At 35.8% G+C, this 19821-nt stretch overlaps 2 protein-coding genes and 2 long non-coding RNA genes across 4 annotated transcripts in view; 1 reads left to right on the top strand and 3 right to left on the bottom strand.

Annotated features, from left to right (window-relative positions):
• zgc:174862 overlaps nucleotides 1-13083 on the bottom strand; it is a 31570-nt gene extending 18487 nt beyond the window's left edge. Inside the window, 1 exon segment of the mRNA NM_001122622.1 lies at nucleotides 12976-13083. The gene's annotated coding sequence lies outside the window, so the exon portion shown is untranslated.
• LOC108181393 (interferon-induced very large GTPase 1) overlaps nucleotides 1-13206 on the bottom strand; it is an 85019-nt gene extending 71813 nt beyond the window's left edge. The window contains 1 exon segment of the mRNA XM_068216960.2: nucleotides 12976-13206. Coding sequence (XP_068073061.1) covers nucleotides 12976-13003 — 28 coding nt within the window. The 5' untranslated portion in view covers nucleotides 13004-13206.
• LOC110438329 (uncharacterized) lies at nucleotides 580-2346 on the top strand. The gene is made up of 5 exons (XR_011008516.1): nucleotides 580-732; nucleotides 1540-1556; nucleotides 1668-1744; nucleotides 1906-1955; nucleotides 2260-2346. It is a non-coding gene; the product is annotated as an uncharacterized lncRNA (long non-coding RNA).
• A 1296-nt stretch (nucleotides 13207-14502) lies between the features above and the next one.
• Nucleotides 14503-17054, bottom strand: LOC137489155 (uncharacterized). The gene is made up of 3 exons (XR_012398812.1): nucleotides 16847-17054; nucleotides 16426-16737; nucleotides 14503-15398 (listed from the first exon to the last, which is right to left on the bottom strand). It is a non-coding gene; the product is annotated as an uncharacterized lncRNA (long non-coding RNA).
• Nucleotides 17055-19821: the final 2767 nt, after the last annotated feature.

Consider the following 19821-nt stretch of genomic DNA (forward strand, 5'->3'; position numbering starts at 1 on the left):
TGTGCTGGGCAAATACCCTTTACTCATGCTACCCATTTCAGTTATGACACTGTAAACTTGACTTGGCAGGCTGATCATCTTTAAACTCAAAAGGTGTTTTTAACTTGAGACTGCATGCTTCTGCATAATGTGATGTTTCTTATTACAACTGTTAGCGGTGTCAAAATTAAAGCAAACATTAAAAATGGTTTTGTTTTATCAATTGTATAGTTTAGTTTTAATAATAGCTAATGTATATAATAAATTATAATATCGATTATTGTGTAGACTACAATGTTCAACAAAACAATTTTATTAGGTTACTCTAATAGACCTAATCCCTAACTGAAAAACGAATGTGAAAATGACAGGCAGTTGCGTCTTTGCTAAAATTAATTTAACGACAAATTTCTTTTGCTTTTTTCCCCTTTATAGATCAAAAGAGCAGTATTTAAATAATTATTTCACTAAAACATGAATTGAATGCCCACCCACCAAACACACAACGTTGCCTCAACGTAGCGACCTTCCTACAACGTTGTACCAACCTTGCAAAAAGGTTGAGGATTCTACGTTGTTGCTAAACGTTGTCACAACGATGTCATAAGGTTGCCATTTAAACATCACGAGGGCCGCATACTTTAGGTTGTGCTTAGGTGGCGTGGACAACCACTGTACAACATTTACTGGTCACAGCTGAATCAGTTTAAATTTCAACAAGCCGTCGTCTCATTCATCAACGACCGAGGAGACGTGAGTATTGCTTTATTTCTTCTTGCTAAATAAGATACGTAAATCGTGAATATTCAGACAAACCTACGATTTCGACAACAATCTGTTCCAACATTACACACACACAAAAGCCGTAATGAAGTTGTTACGAGCGAGTAACATTTCAGCATTCCGTTCACGGACGGCGACAACATTAAAATCATTATGTTAAATCTCTCGATAAAACATTTCCTGATTATTTACCTACGCCTAGTCTTTAGTCAAATAGGAAATAATGTTTTTGAAGTTCAGTTTTTTCCATATCCATAGTGATCAGTCAGTATGACACTTCATCACACGAGCCGACCCACTTTTTACAAAACACACAAAATAACTTTTAAATACAAAACACCTCTGTGCAGTTTGCGTCCCGGTAAAGGGACAGTTCACTCAAAAATGATATGTACTCACAAATTATTTGCCCTGTAAATAATAAGTGATTCCAAACCTCTAGGTTTCTTTATTCTATTGAACACTAAAGACTGTAAGCATTTGCTTTCATAGTAAAAAAACACTAATTAAATAGTTACAGTTTTCCAGCTTTATTTAATACATCTTTATTGTTTAGCAGAAAAAAAAGCCAAATAAGTTTAGAACAAATAAAGGATGAGGCTAAATGGCAGAATTGTCAGTTTTGGGTGAGCTATCTCTATAAGTTAAAGTATATAAGTTGATGTTCATATGCCTAATTAATATAGATATCAATAAAAAGGTCTGCTAGTCTAAATTTCTATTTTGATTGATCTTTTAATGTTTTATTTAAAACCCACTCTTTTCTTTGCTCAACAGGCTATTTTCACATGGAGGTAATCTTCTATTGATAATTTCTGGATTTTAAGTATGTGTAAGTTGCATAAAACTCTATTGCTTAACCACTCACTGTTGTTTTCAAATTACTCGTGTAACTTGTCTTTCAGAATGGTTTCAGCTGTTGAATTCACCTCAGATCAGTGTTGCTGTAATTCCCGATCTATGGAAAGAATAATTGAATGAGGTAGATGTATACTACTCTATTTACTATCATAATAAATGTAGTTATGTTACTTAAAACAGCATGTTCATAATGTGGAAAATAGATCATGCTTATGAAAAATTACTTTATTATTTTGTACAGCTGTTATTGAAATGACACTAAGTTTAACATTCCATTTATAGCGAGCAACGCCACAACTACAGGACCTCTTCTTTCTCTTCTCATAATTTAAGTAAGTATTGGGAGACTAACTCTGTTAACTCAAACCTGTTTTCCCTGTATCTCTAAATTTATTTAATTGTATGTGATTTTGGTATATGATATACTATTAAAGCATTAAAATAAAGTAGGCTACATAATTACTCACTGGAGATTTTCTATGTAATGAAATTACAATAAATGTCTGAAACTTCAATAACTTGCTAGTCATAGTCGTTTCCATCTGTCCTCTCTTGTTCACTGCCTATTTTGACTTGTGTCTGCTGTGGATCTCTGAAGCTGGATTATCTGTTGAATTTGTTTTTTTCCTCTGACAGCTTTCTCCATACCAACAACTATGCCTGGTCTTCAGCTGCGCTCCCCGGTCTGCTGTATTCTCCAGTCCAGCTTCACTGCCCAGTGTCTGAATTTTAATTTATATATTTATATATATATATATATATATATATATATATATATATATATATATATATATATATATTTACATTTTAATGATTTCTTGTTTACTTTTCTTGTTTGTTTACCCTTTAGTTTAATTATATATATATATATATATATATATATATATATATATATATATATATATATATATATATATATATATATATATATATATATATATATATAATCTAAACTTTATACTGTTTGTTTATAATTAGAGGTGTACTGTATGTATTAAATGTTGTGAAATATATATAATAAAAAGTTTGATTATATTCATTTGTGTGTTATTTACACTTTAAAGTTTACACATGCAGTTGTTAAATTAAATAGGAAAAATAAATGAACAATATTTCATATTAAGCAATACTGGAAAAGAATTGCTGCTTATCCTGTATTCTAGGCAGTATTGATAAACTGCCACAAAAAATATTAATACAAGTAGTAAGAACGCCGCCTCGCGGTTGCTGAATGTCGCACGACAACGTTGCTACAGCCTTCTCACGTCTTACATTTCTACGTTGTGACAATGTAGCGAGCACGTAAGCGGCAACGTTGCCTTTGAAAAAAATACAACGTTGTGCAGACATCGCTACAACGTAAATGTGTTTGTTGGGCAGTTCTTTCCCGTGTGAGTTTAGTGCGCCTCCGCCGCGTCTGCGTTTTTAAGGTTACAGGTGCACCCTGACCTGACACGGGGACCAGATCTCTGTATTGCTTTAATTTCTCAATTTTCATAACTGCATTGCATTTTCATATGGTAAAATATCAAAATTTATGTTCTGAAAGTAGTAGGAATGACGGGAGTGTTAGTAAATAACAGAAAGAACTTTCACTTTTGAGTGAACTTCTGTCACGTGTTATTTTAGTATGATAAAATAAACAAAAATAGTAATGCAGAAAAGTATTTTTCGCTCTGCCAAGCCTTCTCTGTTGCTGTATAGAGAAGCAGCCTGCTCAGTCTCCTAGGAAATAATATTACCCCGGCCCCACCCCGCCCACCGACTCCTGAACGTCTCACTCACTCACTCACTCACTCACTCACGCGGGCATGCAGTGCGGTCTCATGAGGAAACGCAGCTTTTTGATATAATGTTTTTCTTGTTCCCAAATACAAATAATTTATCAAGTATTGTTTGAAATAAGTATTCGTAAAAACACGCTATTCCTGCTTTTCCGAATACCGTATTCCGGTTCGGCTCCACCCATAATATATATATAATTTTTTTTTTTTTTTTTTTTTGCATCGCACCCTCCTGCGATGTGACTATCGCGGATGCGCACATCGCGATTTCGATGCTGAAACGATGTATCGTGCAGCCCTAATATATATATATATATATATATATATATATATATATATATATATATATATATATATATATATATATATAGACATCTTTAGATATGATATAGCCAGTCACATCTGTTTCTGTAATAGTTAAATCACAGTGAGTTAAAGGGGTGGTCCACTACGATATTATATTTTAAACTTCCGTTGATGTGTAATGTAGCTGTGTGAACATAAACAGCATCTCTGAATGTAAAATATTCAAAGTTTAATGCAAAGGGAGACCTTGATTTGTACAGAGTTAGCTTAGCAACGCCTACAATTAACGAATTTTGGGGACTACAAAAAATACTTCCGCCCCCTGTGAGATCACAAAAGTTCGTTATTGCGCATCCCACACTGCGCAGGTAAAGGCCATGGCCAGAGGCGCTGTAACGTTACTGCAGAGAGAGAAATGCCATCCTGCTGTTTCCACAGAGCTGTTCTGTTTCTGTTGTTGGGCTTCCAAATGACACGACCCAAACACAGAAGTGCTTACAGTTCAATATTAATTATGTTCCAGAGAACTATAAAATACATAGCAAGCATGATTTGACAAAACACAGCTTCCAGAATCTCTCCCAGTTCAGTGCTGGATTCAGTTAAAATCTCCTCAAAGATGGAGCAAGGAGACGCTGTGAACTCTGAGTCATGACCTGTAAGTGTTTTTATTTGTTAAAATTGATCATGACATGTACAGTGTCTAACTTTAACGGTGTGTTGTAGCAAAGATGTAAACAACGGGAAATTATGGTAACCGCTAACGACTTAGCTAACGTTACAAATCTATATTTATCAAACGGCTGTAAACGCACACACACACATACACATACACGCACTCTTGGCCAGCACCTGCGTCTCTCTGTGTGAGACGGCAGAATTTCTCTCTATAGGCAGCTATGCTATGCGTTTTACAACTCGGACAATAAAGTCGCAAAAGATATGTGAACGATTCATGTTACTTACACAGGCATATTCCGCATATGCATGAAAGACGTCCTGTAACGCATTGATTTAAAAAAAATACAGCAATGATTTCCCAACTGGAGTGTAACATCAAAAACAAATCAATCCAGGCTCACAAAGGTCTCATCTCACATCTTGTGCTTTATTCTGTCACCACAGAAAATAACTTAATCCGAGCATGAGAGAAAAAGAACAATAAAAATCTCTCCCGCGCACATGCGCTTCTCGTGTTACAAATACTTCATCGTATACACGCATAAACACACTAAAAGGCACAGAAACAGTTAAAGGAGCCGCATCCCATTTTCACTCGTTACAGACACGTGTTGACTGACTGACTGACTGACTGACTGTTTACACAAAACGCGCGTGCTTGTCAGGGCGTGACGTGAAGCCGATCGGCGTATCACAGCATATTATGATGATGACCAATCAGAGTCACTTGAGGGTGGGCCTTTTAGAGGAACTAGGAAATATGACAGTCGTTTTCATGTTAGCTGAGTAGCTGTGTATAATCAAAGTGAGATTTATGAAAAAATAACACGATTTCCTTCAAGTTAAACATGAGCACACATTGCTTTGCATCTTATTAACACAACCAAGCCTTAAAAATAACATTCTGGACCACCCCTTTAATGTATCCAGCATATTATTTTATGGCTATATTCTACAGTAACATGCTATGTCAGTTAGCAGCGAATTATAAATCGACTTTCTTATGAAAATATCTAATGCCCCTGGGCCCCCCTGTTTATTTTTTTAACACATTTCTAAACATAATAGTTTTAATAGCTCATCTCTAATAACTGATTTATTTTCTCTTTGCCATGATGACAGTAAGTAATACTTAACTAGACATTTTTAAAGAAACTTCTATACAGCTTAAAGTAACATTTAAAGGGAGGTTAGGGTAATTTGGCAAGTCATTGTATAACGATAGTTTTTTATGCTGACTATCGGAAAAAAATATAGCTTAAAGGGGCTAATTATTTTGACCCTTAAATGGTTTTTAAAAAATGTAAAACTGCTTTTATTCTAGCCTAAATAAAACAAATAAGACTTTCTCCAGAAGAAAAAGTATTATCAGACATACTGTGAAAATTTCCTTGCTCTGTTTTAACATCATTTTGAAAATATTTAAAATAGGAAAAAAAATTGAAAGGGGGCAAATAATTCTGACTTCATCTACATTTATTGTCACAGTCGTGTAAATGATCAGTTTAAGCCTTTTTTATGTTTATTCAGATCTTATTTTCATTCAACTCCAGCAATAGCTGGATTCCTTCATCCATAATATTTGGGTTTTCTTGGAATGTTCTACAACTTTTGTGAGGCATATATGGAATTTCTGCTCAAGTGTGAATGAAACAGGCATTACATGCATTCAAAGTGCTACAATGCCCACATCAACCTATTTTGAGGAAAACTAAAAATCTCCCTCTAAAGAAATTTGAAGTAAACACATTTCTAGCATTTAAATCTTTATTTTTTTTTTTTACTATTTTTGATACAATTGTTTTAAAAAAGCCCATTGAATATCAGCATTTTGCGAGGTATTGAATTTAGAAATTCCAGTATCTTGACAGCACTACACCTCAGTTAATCACTCTGTCCAAATAAACATGTGTGTAGCTTTGTATCACATTGGATAACAACTAAATTTTATAACGAAACCTAACTAGTGTACAGGAAGCAACAGCGACAGAATACATTTTTAAATTCGTCTTTACAAGTATTTGGATGGTCAAAATATCACGACGAAATTAAAATTCCTCCATGAACCAGTTTTCTGAATCCCATAATTTAAAACATCCTTTATTAGTTTGACGGCAGATCTCCTGATTTTAGTCTGCGCGGTCACGGGCACGGGCACGGGCACGGGCACGGGCACGCGCGGCAAGCACGTTACTGAACAGCTAGTCAATTTTCTAACTGGGTCACATATTTCCGTGTACAACACCGGATTCTTTAACGGGTCCCCCCTTTTGCGGTCTTGAGTTTTGGAACTGAGCATTGGCGATGGCTGACACGAGAACACAAGGACAATTAAGAACACATCGAGAAATCCTAAAACAGATTTTGATCGGTCTGGGCAACGCTGCATGATGTCGAACGCACATAGAGTTGCATTGAGTCACTTGGTTGTTGCCAAGTCTTCATTTGACAGAAAAAGTCTAAGTTTGCGAAGTTTCCGGCCAGTAAGGAGATACTGGATGGTGCGACTGGCTCGAAAGTGAGCGGATGTTTAAAAAGACCGACGATAACTTTGATGTTGTCAGTAAGAACACAGTGTTAGCCGACCGAGCTAGGTTGGCTAACGTTACTTGGGCCCGGACTGTAAATCGTGAGTGTTTCGTGGATGACGACGAGAATAGGTAAAAATTAACTGTCAATGAGCCTTGGTGAACACTCCCGAATTCACGGTTAATATATCTCCGGCGGTGCAGAAATGCGATGTCCGAATGGAAGTGTAACGTTAGCAGGCCTTAGTACAAATGACAAAGGCATAGAGAGATGATGACTCAGCGGAGAAGCCGCGTACTGGAGTAACCCTCTTCGCGGCTGGTAGACAAGCGTCAGAAAACGCCAAACAAGCACAAGCCACAAGTGCCTTTTGTCGCACAGAACCTTGGACATTGTGCACGCAAAAGTTGGCAGCTTAGTCGCACCGCAGTCAAGTGAGCCGCCACATGAGAACAACCGGTCAAGCTAGCCACCTCCAGTATTTTAATGCACTTCTGTTTGAGGAATTACGGTACAGAAGCTAGAGCAGTCAAAAACCTCACAAAGACATATATTTCAGCGGTTATTGACCAAATGTGTCTAGTAAAAAGAAAACATGCATTAATTAAATCATAAATGTATCTTTTAAAATAAATATGAAAATATAGAACATTGAAATACATTTATTGCAGAGTTTTTTGAAGTTTTGCAAAAGTCTGCCAGAATAATTTAACACTGATTGAATTCATGCTTTTTTCACTGATATTAATAATTTCTTTAGACTTGACATGACGTTTATGCCAATTTACAAGGCAAAAACAAAATGAAGTCTGCAAAAACACCTGTTTTTTTACTGCTATTGCTGAGAATTCTGCCATAGTTGACATGAAATATTCAATTAATTCTATTTCAGGATGACCTTGAATCAATTTCCATGCCAAAGGTGATTGGCATTTACAGCTGATTATGGCAGAAAAATAAAGGCAAAGTCTGCAAGAATACATCACTGATCATTTTCTGCTTTTTATACATGCACTAATGAAATTTCTTCAGAGTTGACAAGACATTTCAATAAATTCTAATTCAGGATGACCTTGATTCTTTCCATGGGAAATTTTATTGGCATTTACAGCTGAATATGGCAGAAAAATAAAGTGTGGAGAAGTACATTACATCACTGATTTTTTTTCTTGCTTTTGAGTTGACATGAAATATTCAATGAACTCTGAATCAGGATGGCCTTGACTCTTTACACACCAACTTTCATATAGAATTACTGCTGAATTTGGCAGAAAAATAAGGACAAAGTATAGAGTAGTACATTACATCACTGATCATTTCTTGCTTTTTCAAGTCGTATAATTAAAAATTCTTCAGAGTTGACATGAAATATTCAATAAATTCTCATTTAGGAGGACACTGACTCTTTACATACCAACTTTCACATAGAAATACTGCTGAATTTGGCAGAAAAATGGAGACAAAGTCTGCCAAAAAAATTACATCACTGATCATTTCTTGCATTTTCTACTGCTATAACTAAAATTCCTTCAGAGTTGACATGAAATATTCAATAAATTCTCATTTAGGAGGACACTGACTCTTTACATACCAACTTTCACAAAGAAATACTGCTGAATTTGGCAGAAAAATAAGGACAAAGTCTGTAAAATATTGCATCATTGATCATTTCCTGCTTTTTCTACTGATATAACTAAAATTCCTTCAGAGTTGACATGAAATATTCAATAAATTCTCATTTAGGAGGACACTGACTCTTTACTTACCAACTTTCATATAGAAATACTGCTGAATTTGGTAGAAAAATAAGGACAAAGTCTGTAAAATGTTGCATCATTGATCATTTCCTGCTTTTTCTACTGATATAACTAAAATTCCTTCAGAGTTGACATGAAATAATCAATAAATTCTCATTTAGGAGGACACTGACTCTTTACATACCAACTTTCACAAAGAAATACTGCTGAATTTGGCAGAAAAATAAGGACAAAGTCTGTAAAATATTGCATCATTGATCATTTCCTGCTTTTTCTACTGATATAACTAAAATTCCTTCAGAGTTGACATGAAATAATCAATAAATTCTCATTTAGGAGGACACTGACTCTTTACATACCAACTTTCACGTAGAAATACTGCTGAATTTGGCAGAAAAATAAGGACAAAGTATAGAGTAGTACATTACATCACTGATCATTTCTTGCTTTTTCAAGTCATATAATTAAAAAATTTTCAAAGTTGACATGAAATATTCAATAAATTCAATAAAGAATAAAGAATAAAAATTCAATAAAGAAATACTGCTGAATTTGGCATATCACTGATCATTTCTTGCTTTTCTACTGCTATTACAGTCGACAGAAAATAATAAATAAATTTTCATTTAGTATGAAACTGACTCTTTACATATTAACTCTAGCTATACAACTGAATTTGGCCGAAAATTAAACATAAAAATCTGCAATAATGCATTACTGACCGTTTCCTGCTTGTCTACTGCTATTTATTGAAATTCTCTCAGTTGGCAAGAACTGTTCAACAATTTATTCTTCAAAATGACCTTGACTGCCAACATGCATCACTGATTATAACAGAATTTTTTCTTATGGCTTTGTATGCTTTGGCATTAACATGATGTTTTTGATAAATACTCTTAAAAATAAGATTGTCTATTTTAAGTTTCAGACGGTTTTATGGTAAACATTTTATATAAAGTATCTTAAAATACATTACAACACACCTAATTTCATATTCTTTATTCATTCATTTTCTTTTTAGCTTAGTCACTTTATTAATACGGGGTCGCCACAGTGGAATGTACCGCCAACTTATCCAGCACGTTTTTACACAGTGGATAAACTTCCAGCTGCAACCCATCACTGGGAAACACCCATACACATCCAATCACATATACACTATGGCCAATTTAGCTTACTCAATTCCCCTATAGCACGTCTTTGGACTTGTGGGAGAAACTGCAGCATCCTGAAGAAACCCACAAGGACAAGGGGAGAACACGCAAACTCCACACAGAAATGCCAATTGGCCCAGCCGAGGTTTGAACCAGCAACCTTCTTGCTGTGAAGTAATCATGCAACCCACTGCGCCACCTTACGCCCTAGTCTACAATAATTTGCAATATGAGTTGCATGAGGACATTTGAGGACAAACTAATAGCTTATTTGCTTACAATTGTTCATCTTTTTCTTAGCCTACTTAATTTACATTGAAAGATATGTCCTTTCTGTGGCGACCCGATTAGTCAGGGACTACGTAAATTGAATGAATGAATGATGTTTACTTTCTTTTTATAATATTATTAAGAATTTTCCATATTTTTGTATATTGTTAACAAAATAAAAACCACTTACAATAACATTTACTTTTATATAGCCTAGATACAAATGATTTATTTATTGTCTAAAAAATTACATTTGGTTTCAGAAATTAAATTTAACAAAAGTGATTACTTTTATTTTTTAAAAATTACTTTTAACATTATACTCAAAACACTTTGGAAATTGTGCATATAGGCCTAAAAAAAGCAACGTAGGCTATAGCCTACTGTTTAAATTAAAAACATTCTGAAGACAAATTTTCACAAGCTTCAGAAAACTTTTTCAACTTGTAAATCGTAGTAAATGATTTTGGCCTAATGACTGAACCTGCGTTTTAAGTTGGTTAACATTGGTTTTGGATAAATCTTTTTTCCTTCTGCACAATGTTCTCTTGCACACTTTATTTTTCTAAAAAAAATCAGCTGTAAATGCTATAAATTTAAATCTAAATAAAAAAAATGCCATGGAAAGAGTCAATGTCATCCTCATTTAGAATTTATTAATTATTTCATGTCAACTCTGAAGATTTTTTAATTATAGCAGTAAAAAAAGAAAGAAAGGATGTGATGTAATTTTTTTGGTAGACTTTTTGACTCCATTTTTCTGCCAAATTCAGCAGTATTTCTATGTGAAAGTTGGTATGTAAAGAGTCAGTGTCCTCCTAAATGAGAATTTATTAATTATTTCATGTCAACTCTGAAGGAATTTTAATTACACCACTAGAAAAAGCAGGAAATGATCAGTGATGTAATATTTTTACAGACTTTGTCCTTATTTTTCTGCCAAATTCAGCAGTATTTCTATATGAAAGTTGGTATGTAAAGAGTCAGTGTCCTCCTAAATGAGAATTTATTGAATATTTTATGTCAACTTTGAAAAATTTTTAATTATAGCAGTAGAAAATGCAAGAAATGATCAGTGATGTAATGTACTTCTCCATACTTTATCTTTATTTTTCTGCCAAATTCAGCTGTAAATCATTAAGAATGTTGGCATGGGGAGAGTCAGGGGCATACTGAATTAGAATTGATTAGACATTTTTTGTCAACTCTAACAGAATTTCAATAGTGCAGGTAAATAAAGCAGAAGATGATGTGATGTAATTTTTTTGCTTTGTCTCCATTTTTCTGCCAAATTCAGCAGTAATTCTATATGAAAGTTGGTGTGTAAAGAGTCAAGGCCATCCTGATTCAGAGTTCATTGAATATTTCATGTCAACTCAAAAGCAAGAAAAAAAATCAGTGATGTAATGTACTTCTCCACACTTTATTTTTCTGCCATATTCAGCTGTAAATGCCAATAAAATTTCCCATGGAAAGAATCAAGGTCATCCTGAATTAGAATTTATTGAAATGTCTTGTCAACTCTGAAGAAATTTCATTAGTGCATGTATAAAAAGCAGAAAATGATCAGTGATGTATTCTTGCAGACTTTGCCTTTATTTTTCTGCCATAATCAGCTGTAAATGCCAATCACCTTTGGCATGGAAATTGATTCAAGGTCATCCTGAAATAGAATTAATTGAATATTTCATGTCAACTATGGCAGAATTCTCAGCAATAGCAGTAAAAAAACAGGTGTTTTTGCAGACTTCATTTTGTTTTTGCCTTGTAAATTGGCATAAACGTCATGTCAAGTCTAAAGAAATTATTAATATCAGTGAAAAAAGCATGAATTCAATCAGTGTTAAATTATTCTGGCAGACTTTTGCAAAACTTCAAAAAACTCTGCAATAAATGTATTTCAATGTTCTATATTTTCATATTTATTTTAAAAGATACATTTATGATTTAATTAATGCATTTTTTCTTTTTACTAGACACATTTGGCCAATAACCGCTGAAATATATGTCTTTGTGAGGTTTTTGACTGCTCTAGCTTCTGTACCGTAATTCCTCAAACAGAAGTGCATTAAAATACTGGAGGTGGCTAGCTTGACCGGTTGTTCTCATGTGGCGGCTCACTTGACTGCGGTTTAGTCGCGTAGGTAAAACAACGACAAAGCAGGTAAAATCGACAAAACTCAAGCAGAAGTATGCGGAGACAGCAGAATCGTTCATGTTTAGGGTTTAGTAAAGTCAGTTCAACTATAAGTGTTGATCGTTGTACAAATAAAATATTTAAAATGTTTTTTTTTTAATTACCGGTCGGCAGCAGGTCATGCCAGCGTTCACTCAGCGTGGAAGTAACAACCTTTAGTAAAGAAAAGTGTTTCCATTGTTTTTTATGAACATTTTATCTTATCGGATAAAAAAAAATATCCTATTTAGTTGTGTTTAGTTGTTTATTTAGATGTTTAGTTGTATTTTTCTTTCCATACTGAAAGAAATCCGGTGAACGGTTAATGTGTCTTTTTTCAATTTTATACGGTTCCTCTTAAAGCATCGATGTTGTAATGTAATTAAAACATAATCAGTTAAATAGACACAAGCTTTAATCAGATGTTGAAGTGTAAACTGTAATGAAAAGTGGAAATCGCTGATTTTAAAAGAAAACAGACCTTAAACGCCGAAAGCGCTTGATTAAAAGTTTAAAAGTCCTTCCAGAATAGTATAACAGTTACTATTCCACAATTCACATTAATGTAACGATAAACCTGTAATAAGGTGACATTGAATTTATACATATGGTGTGGCATGCCTTTCAATCACAAACCTTGTTGGATAACAAATATCTGATACACAGTGAAACGCACAAAAAAAGTTATTTCTTACCTATTACAAAGAACAAATTTCGAAACATTTTTTCATTCGGTCAGCCTTCTCAGTTCAAGCAATGATGTGGCTGATCTGCAACGTGTTGTTAGATGTATCTGAATGCAGAAAGTAAAATGGAGGAAGGACAGTGCCATTGTTCTCACAGCACATGGCAACTTTAAGGCTGATTCCACGAACACAACGTCATGAGTTCATGGTCTTGCACGAAGCGGCAACCTCCCTCCCGCTCTCCCTCAGGAAGCGAGAAGGGTAATCCTGGAGAAGCCCCTCTGCCACGCCCATCTGTAATTTCATTGGTTAGTGGAAACGTAATAGCGTGAATGCCCACTACGTGGTGTCAGTAAACAGGAAATGCATGTACAATTTCTTAAATATTGTTTTTATTGTTAATAAACACAGAAATGCACAAAAGTGGACATTCTTGCTGAGCGTTTTATATGTTAATTATGTTAACAGTTGTGTGAATTTCATAATGGTATTTTTCCTGCTAAAAAATATTACAAAAGACTCAAAAGACTCTTTTCACAATGGTGTCACTTCAGAAACGCAGTGATTTTAGTTCTGATATTTTAATGGTTTATTATTTTGCTTCAAAATGCAAATCCATATTGCATATTTACGACAAATAAAGATGGAGAGAGAAAAAATAAATAAATAAATAAAAATGCAGTGTTTTTAGTTCAGTTTAATTTTTTCCCTTTGAATGGAAGAGTTCTCTGGAAAATTTACAATTGAAAATATTAAAATTATACTTTGATTTAAGTCTATTAAAAATATTAGGCATGTGTACAATTGTTTTTCTTTCAATACTGCACTGCTTTGAGTTTTATTAAGAGCAGGAATAAGCTATTATTTATTAAGGGAAGTATACATTTGTAACCTTTTTACTTATTAAATCAGATTATTTCATCATATAATGGATTTATTTTTACTTTGATGCTGCTATGAATATACATGTATCTGATCTGTTATATGTAAATGTTCCAGCATGAGTAAAATTTTATATTAATTTTTTTCATATTACATGGTGTGTCATCTATGAATGCAATCAATTTCATTATTTATTATTTACTAATCCATTAAAGTTTTGTTCAGTTTCTCCATTTGAATGAAGACAGTGCTCTGCTGCCACCTACTGGGTGGTTTTGATATCTGTTCTACAATTTAATTAATAAGTTACAAATAATTTCATAATCTAATATTACTGATTTAAAATGCAGTCTTCTTGGTTTTATTTTTGTATTATTTGTAAATGCAGGGTAAATACTTTAATACCACTTTCTAACAACCCTTCTGTGTCCATTTCTGCACTGTAGATCTTTAAAAATATTTTTATAATGATTTTGTTTGGTTATTAAGAGTCACATACAACATTGTTTTTCTATTTCATTTAATTAGAATATTAAATACACTTAATATTATATTAATAGTGTGGCACAAACGGCCAGTTTTATTTATTACTTATCTATCAGGACACAAATTAATGAAAATAAATTTGACATTAATAAGTGCAGCACTCGTGTAAACTTCTGATTTTTTTTATTTGACAAATCCTGAGAAATAAATACCAACTTCATCTTCAGTAAAACACCAACACAAAGCAATACAGTCAGTTGAAAGTCCCTCTTTCTCGGTTCGAGTAAAAATCTGGCAGATCTGTGTTTTTTAGATGTCAGATGTCTCACCTACAGAACATCTGTGTATGCACATGCACACGTACAAAAGGAAGACTGACAATTTATAGAAAAAAATAATAATAATTTAAGATACAGCAGTTCGTGATTAATATCTTTAATAAACATAAAAACAATTATATATTTTTTACAGGGAAATTCCACTACAGCATTAGTAACAATCTGCAGTAAAAAGTGCTTGGCATATTCTGTACTCTTTATCATGTGTACACACACACACACACACAGCCTGCTTCTTGAATTTTGGATTACTGACAATGGCTCGGCGAGGCAGTGGCGCAGTAGGTAGTGCTGCCACCTCACAGCAAGAAAGTTGCTGGGTCGCTGATTCGAACCTCGGCTCAGTTGGCGTTTCTGTGTGGAGTTTGCATGTTCTCCCTCCCTTCGCCTGGGTTTCCTCCGGGTGCTCCGGTTTCCCCCACAGTCCAAAGACATGCTGTAAAGGTGAATTGGGTAGGCTAAATTGTCTGTAGTGTATGAGTGTGTGTGTGTGTGGATGTTCCCCAGAGATGGGTTGCGGCTGGAAGGGCATCTGCTGCATAAAAAGTCCATTCCGCTGTTGTGACTCTGGATTAATAAAGGGACAAAACCGACAAGAAAATGAATGAATGAATGAATGACAATTGCTCAGAAGGTCCTGGATGTCAGTGAGAGTTGCAGAAATGTCCCATCACCATCCTGTGTGACAACTCTCAGTAGGATACACTGCAGGATCTTAGGCGGCATCTGTACAAAATAACCAACAATCATCAACATGTCGCTTAACATACAGTATATTAAAGTTAAATTAAATATGTTTATACTAGGCATGCCCCCTCCTCACATTCCCCTTTGCATAAGTTTCATGCATGGGTTATAAAGTAAACAAAAAAAAAAAAAAAGAGAACATGAAGTGTAAATAAATATATTAAAAATTATTAAATGCACAAATCTATTAAAACAAAAGAGAGAAAGAACTGAGGTAAAATAAAATAAAACAGAAAATATGCTCCAAAAGAATCATAGTGATGAATATATATCAATGCCAATGATCTGCAAACAGAATGTAGTATAGATCAGTAGATTAAGAATCAAGTTTTATATTGTACATATTTAGCATTAACATTACCAGAATATGTAAATTAGAGAACATGCCACAAAGAAAAATATATTTTGTTATCTTTTATATCAATAAACTTCATGTGGTGGACTGTGTTGCTCGAAACTCTTTAAAGTTTACATTATTCTTTTAAGTGAATAAGACCACCAGCTGTACGATCAACCTGGAAAACGCCAACCCTAACACAGATAACATTTTTTAAAGGCTTTAAAACTTTATATCTCCTTAAAGGCCTTTAATTAAATGAATTACACATAATACGTAGCCCGTGAGGTGTACTGCACTATAATTTAACCATTTAGGCTACATGACAGAAGACGTGTACTTACCATGCAGAGATGAAAACCGGAATACATTACATCAACGTCAATATGTTTCCGTGAACCAAGGAAAGACAGTCCCGCCCACTTATGCGATCTGCGGGCTGCCACTGCGTTAAGTGGAATGTTCGTGATGTATGTGGTAGTGGTATGTATGTGGTATATATATGAAATAACACCAACATAAAACAAACTCTTACTAGAAGTGGACACGGTCTAGAAAGGTTTGTCAGTTTACTTTCCTCAACAGAGGTCTTAAGACACTTTAAACACACCAAATGGGGATCAAACGTATTTTACGGAAGTGTACTGGAATAAATGATAAAATACTAACCTATAATTGTAACGTTAAACATCCGATTTCTCCTTATGCCTTGTGTATCTATGATCTCCATGTCATAAGCCCCTTCATCACTAATGTCGGCATCTGGACAAGTTAAAGAGACGCCAATCTTTCCAGACTCGAGTGAAAATCTTGTTGAGTTCAATTTTTTGCATCCATCTCTTTTCTTTTAAGATGAACAGTAACGGAGGACATCAGCTCCGTCTTTCTGTACAGTCACCCGAATAATATTCTCCAGAGGAGTATAGAGGTTTAGCTTGATGTTGTCTCCGCGCTTCACCTCCACCATCTCACTCACAGCACCTGATAAAAATAACATTTATTCCATAAACAATCGAGTGACATATCTACGCGTGTATTTTTAAAAGAAAAAACGGCAATACGTATCAGACAACTTTTAAACTTTACCGACCGGTGATGATGATGAAAGTCAGGAACGTGAAGAAATAAAAGAAGAAGCGCATTTTCCTACGATCGGTTTGTATCTTTATCTGACTGAAAAAATATGTATATTATCGCATAACGTTGTCTAACTCGTTAGTAAACGTAAGTGTTAAAGTGACTTAGTCCGTTAAACAAAATGCAGATCCATCCGGCGCGAGCCAGCCGCCAAACAAACTGCCTACCGACTGTACCCCGCACATACTCCCTATCCGTCTCCCCCTCCCTCTCTCTCTCTCTCCCTCTCTCTCACTCACTCACTCACTCACTCACTCACTCACTCACTCACGTTTCTCACTCACTCACCGACTCTCACATTTCACATTTTATTGGCATGACAAATAACTACATTCGTATTGCCAAAGCAGTGCAGCGTCGCTGTATACAAACAAGACAGTGCAAAAAGGGCAGGGGTCTGTTCTTCACCACTTCCGTCAGCAACCTAGCTTTCCCATGTGATCTCCCATCAGTGGGCGACCATGTGAGAGATGCAGAGAGCTAGCTGCTGGTAAGCTGAAAGCCACTTATACTATACTGATAGACAACATGGAGAATACAAACACAAATATTATTAATGACAATATTTTTATGTTCACTGCAAGCTGCACAAATTATGCTAAACCACAAGTGTTCACATTGTTTTGTCCAACCAACTGTAATATTGTTTCAAGATCCTAATATTCTCTTCCTTCTCTGCAATTTTACAAATGATGGACCAATAATAAAGAATGGTTGGAAATCTGATAGAAATTTACAAGATGACTGCTATGAATTTGCCAAGATTATCGCTCATTTGAGGAAGTAAATTCAGCTTATTACACTTCCTCTTACGGATGACTTTGAGCGTGTTTTTTTCTCCAGAGAGGGGAATGGAAAAAAAAGGCATCTTTGAAAAAGCCACAACGCCACAGAGGAACTATGATTGAGAAGTAGATTGGGCTGCATGAGAGGAAAAATGATGCACCTCTATGCAGACAAAGTCATCAAAAGAAAAAAAGTTCATAAGTTCATTCATTCATTCACTTTCTTTTCGGCTTAGTCTCTTTATTAATCAGGGGTAACCACAGTGGAATGAACCGCCAACTTTTCCAGCACGTTTTTACGCAGCAGATGCCCTTTCAACCGCAACTCATCTCTGAAACATCTACACACATTCATTCACACTCGTACACTGCGGACAATTTAGCCTACCCAATTCACCTGTACCGCATGTGTTTGGACTGTGGGGGAAACCGAAGCACCTGGAGAAAGTCATAAGTTTTTCTTGTTTATTTTGTAGTATAAGACAAGGCCGTCTTTAACAAGACATTGCTTTGCATTTCAATGCATCACAAGATAGCACAGTGAGTTGAATCTTAGCAGAAGACCACACCGGTTGGCACTCCTGTCAGCTAAGAACAGGAAACTGAGGCTACAATTCACACAGACTCACCAAAACTGGACAATAGAAGATTGGAGAAACGTTGCCTGCTCTGACGAGTCTCCATTTCTGCTGCAACATTCGGATGCTCGGGTCAGAATTTGGCATCAACAACATGAAAGCATGGATCCATCCTGCCTTGTATCAGCGGTTCAGGCTGGTGGTTGGTGGTGTCATGGTGTGGGGGAGATTTTCTTGGCACACTTTGGGCCCATTAGTACCAATTGATTGGTTTCTTAAACATGACAATGAGTTTACTGTACTGAAATGGCCTCCACAGTCACCAGATCTCAATCCAATAGAGCACCTTTGAGATGTGGTGGAATGGATGATTCACATCATGGATGTGCAGCCGACAAATCTGCAGCAACTGCGTGATGCTATCATGTCAATATGGAGCAAAATCTCTGAGGAATATTTCCAGTATCTTGTTGAATCTACGCCACGAAGGATTAAAGCAGTTCTGAAGGCAAAATGGATCCAACCCAGTACTAGTAAGGTGTACCTATTAAAGCGGCCAATGAGTGTAAAGCGCTTAATACAACATAGTGCTCAGGATAGAGTCATGTAGCCTATGTTATATGTGATATATAAAATATTATATTTGATATAAATGCTGAAAATATGCTTTAGATATAAATGGAAGTGTATTAGTCATTTACCACTAACAAGTTGGTTATATGCCTAAAATCTGCCATTTATCACTAATCACAAGCGAGGGAAGGATGGAACGTGAGATTTACAGGCGGATTGGTGCAGCGGCAGCAGTAATGCGGTCGATGTACCGGTCCTTTGTGGTGAAGAAGGAGCTGAGCCGAAAGGCAAATCTCTCGATTTACCGGTCAATCTACGTTCCTACTCTCACCTATAGTCATAAGCTTTGGGTCAGAACCGATAGAACAAGATCTCGGATACAAGCGGCCAAATGAGTTTTATTCGCAAGATGGCAGGGCGCACCCTTATGGATAGGGTGAGGAGCTCTGACACCCGGGAGGAGCTCGGAGTAGAGCCGCTGCTCTTTCACATCCAGAGAAGTCAGCTCTGGCATCTGTTTCAGATGCCTCCTGGACGTCTACCTACGGAGGTGTTCCAGGCATGTCACACCAGGAGGAGTCCTCGGGGAAGACCCACGAACCTTGGGGTTACTAAGGCCGTACTCACACTAGGTACAGTTGCCTCGAACCGGGCCAAAGCACGCTTGTCCCCCCTCCCGTCTCCTCTGACGGCCCGCACTCACACCATATCGGGCCTCGGCACGCTTACGTCATCGCTGCTGCGCTGTTCAGTGAGAAGCGCTCTCTCACTCAGCAGCACAGTGGAGATTTCTCTAGTTATATCGTTTCAGTCGGTTTGTTATGCAGTGACATGCAGTCAAATATTTTGCCAAACAGTCCTTAGGGATGCGGTGACATGCAGTCAGATATTTCGCCGAACAGATCCGCCACTTTTGGCGCTCAAAAACAATCATAAAGCTCTCGTGCTGCAGGAATGAGGAGGTTTGCTGAAGGTGCAGCTGTCGTGCAGTG

The sequence above is a fragment of the Danio rerio genome, chromosome 23, assembly GCF_049306965.1.
Source record: "Danio rerio strain Tuebingen ecotype United States chromosome 23, GRCz12tu, whole genome shotgun sequence".
NCBI classification, from domain to species: Eukaryota; Metazoa; Chordata; class Actinopteri; order Cypriniformes; family Danionidae; genus Danio; species Danio rerio.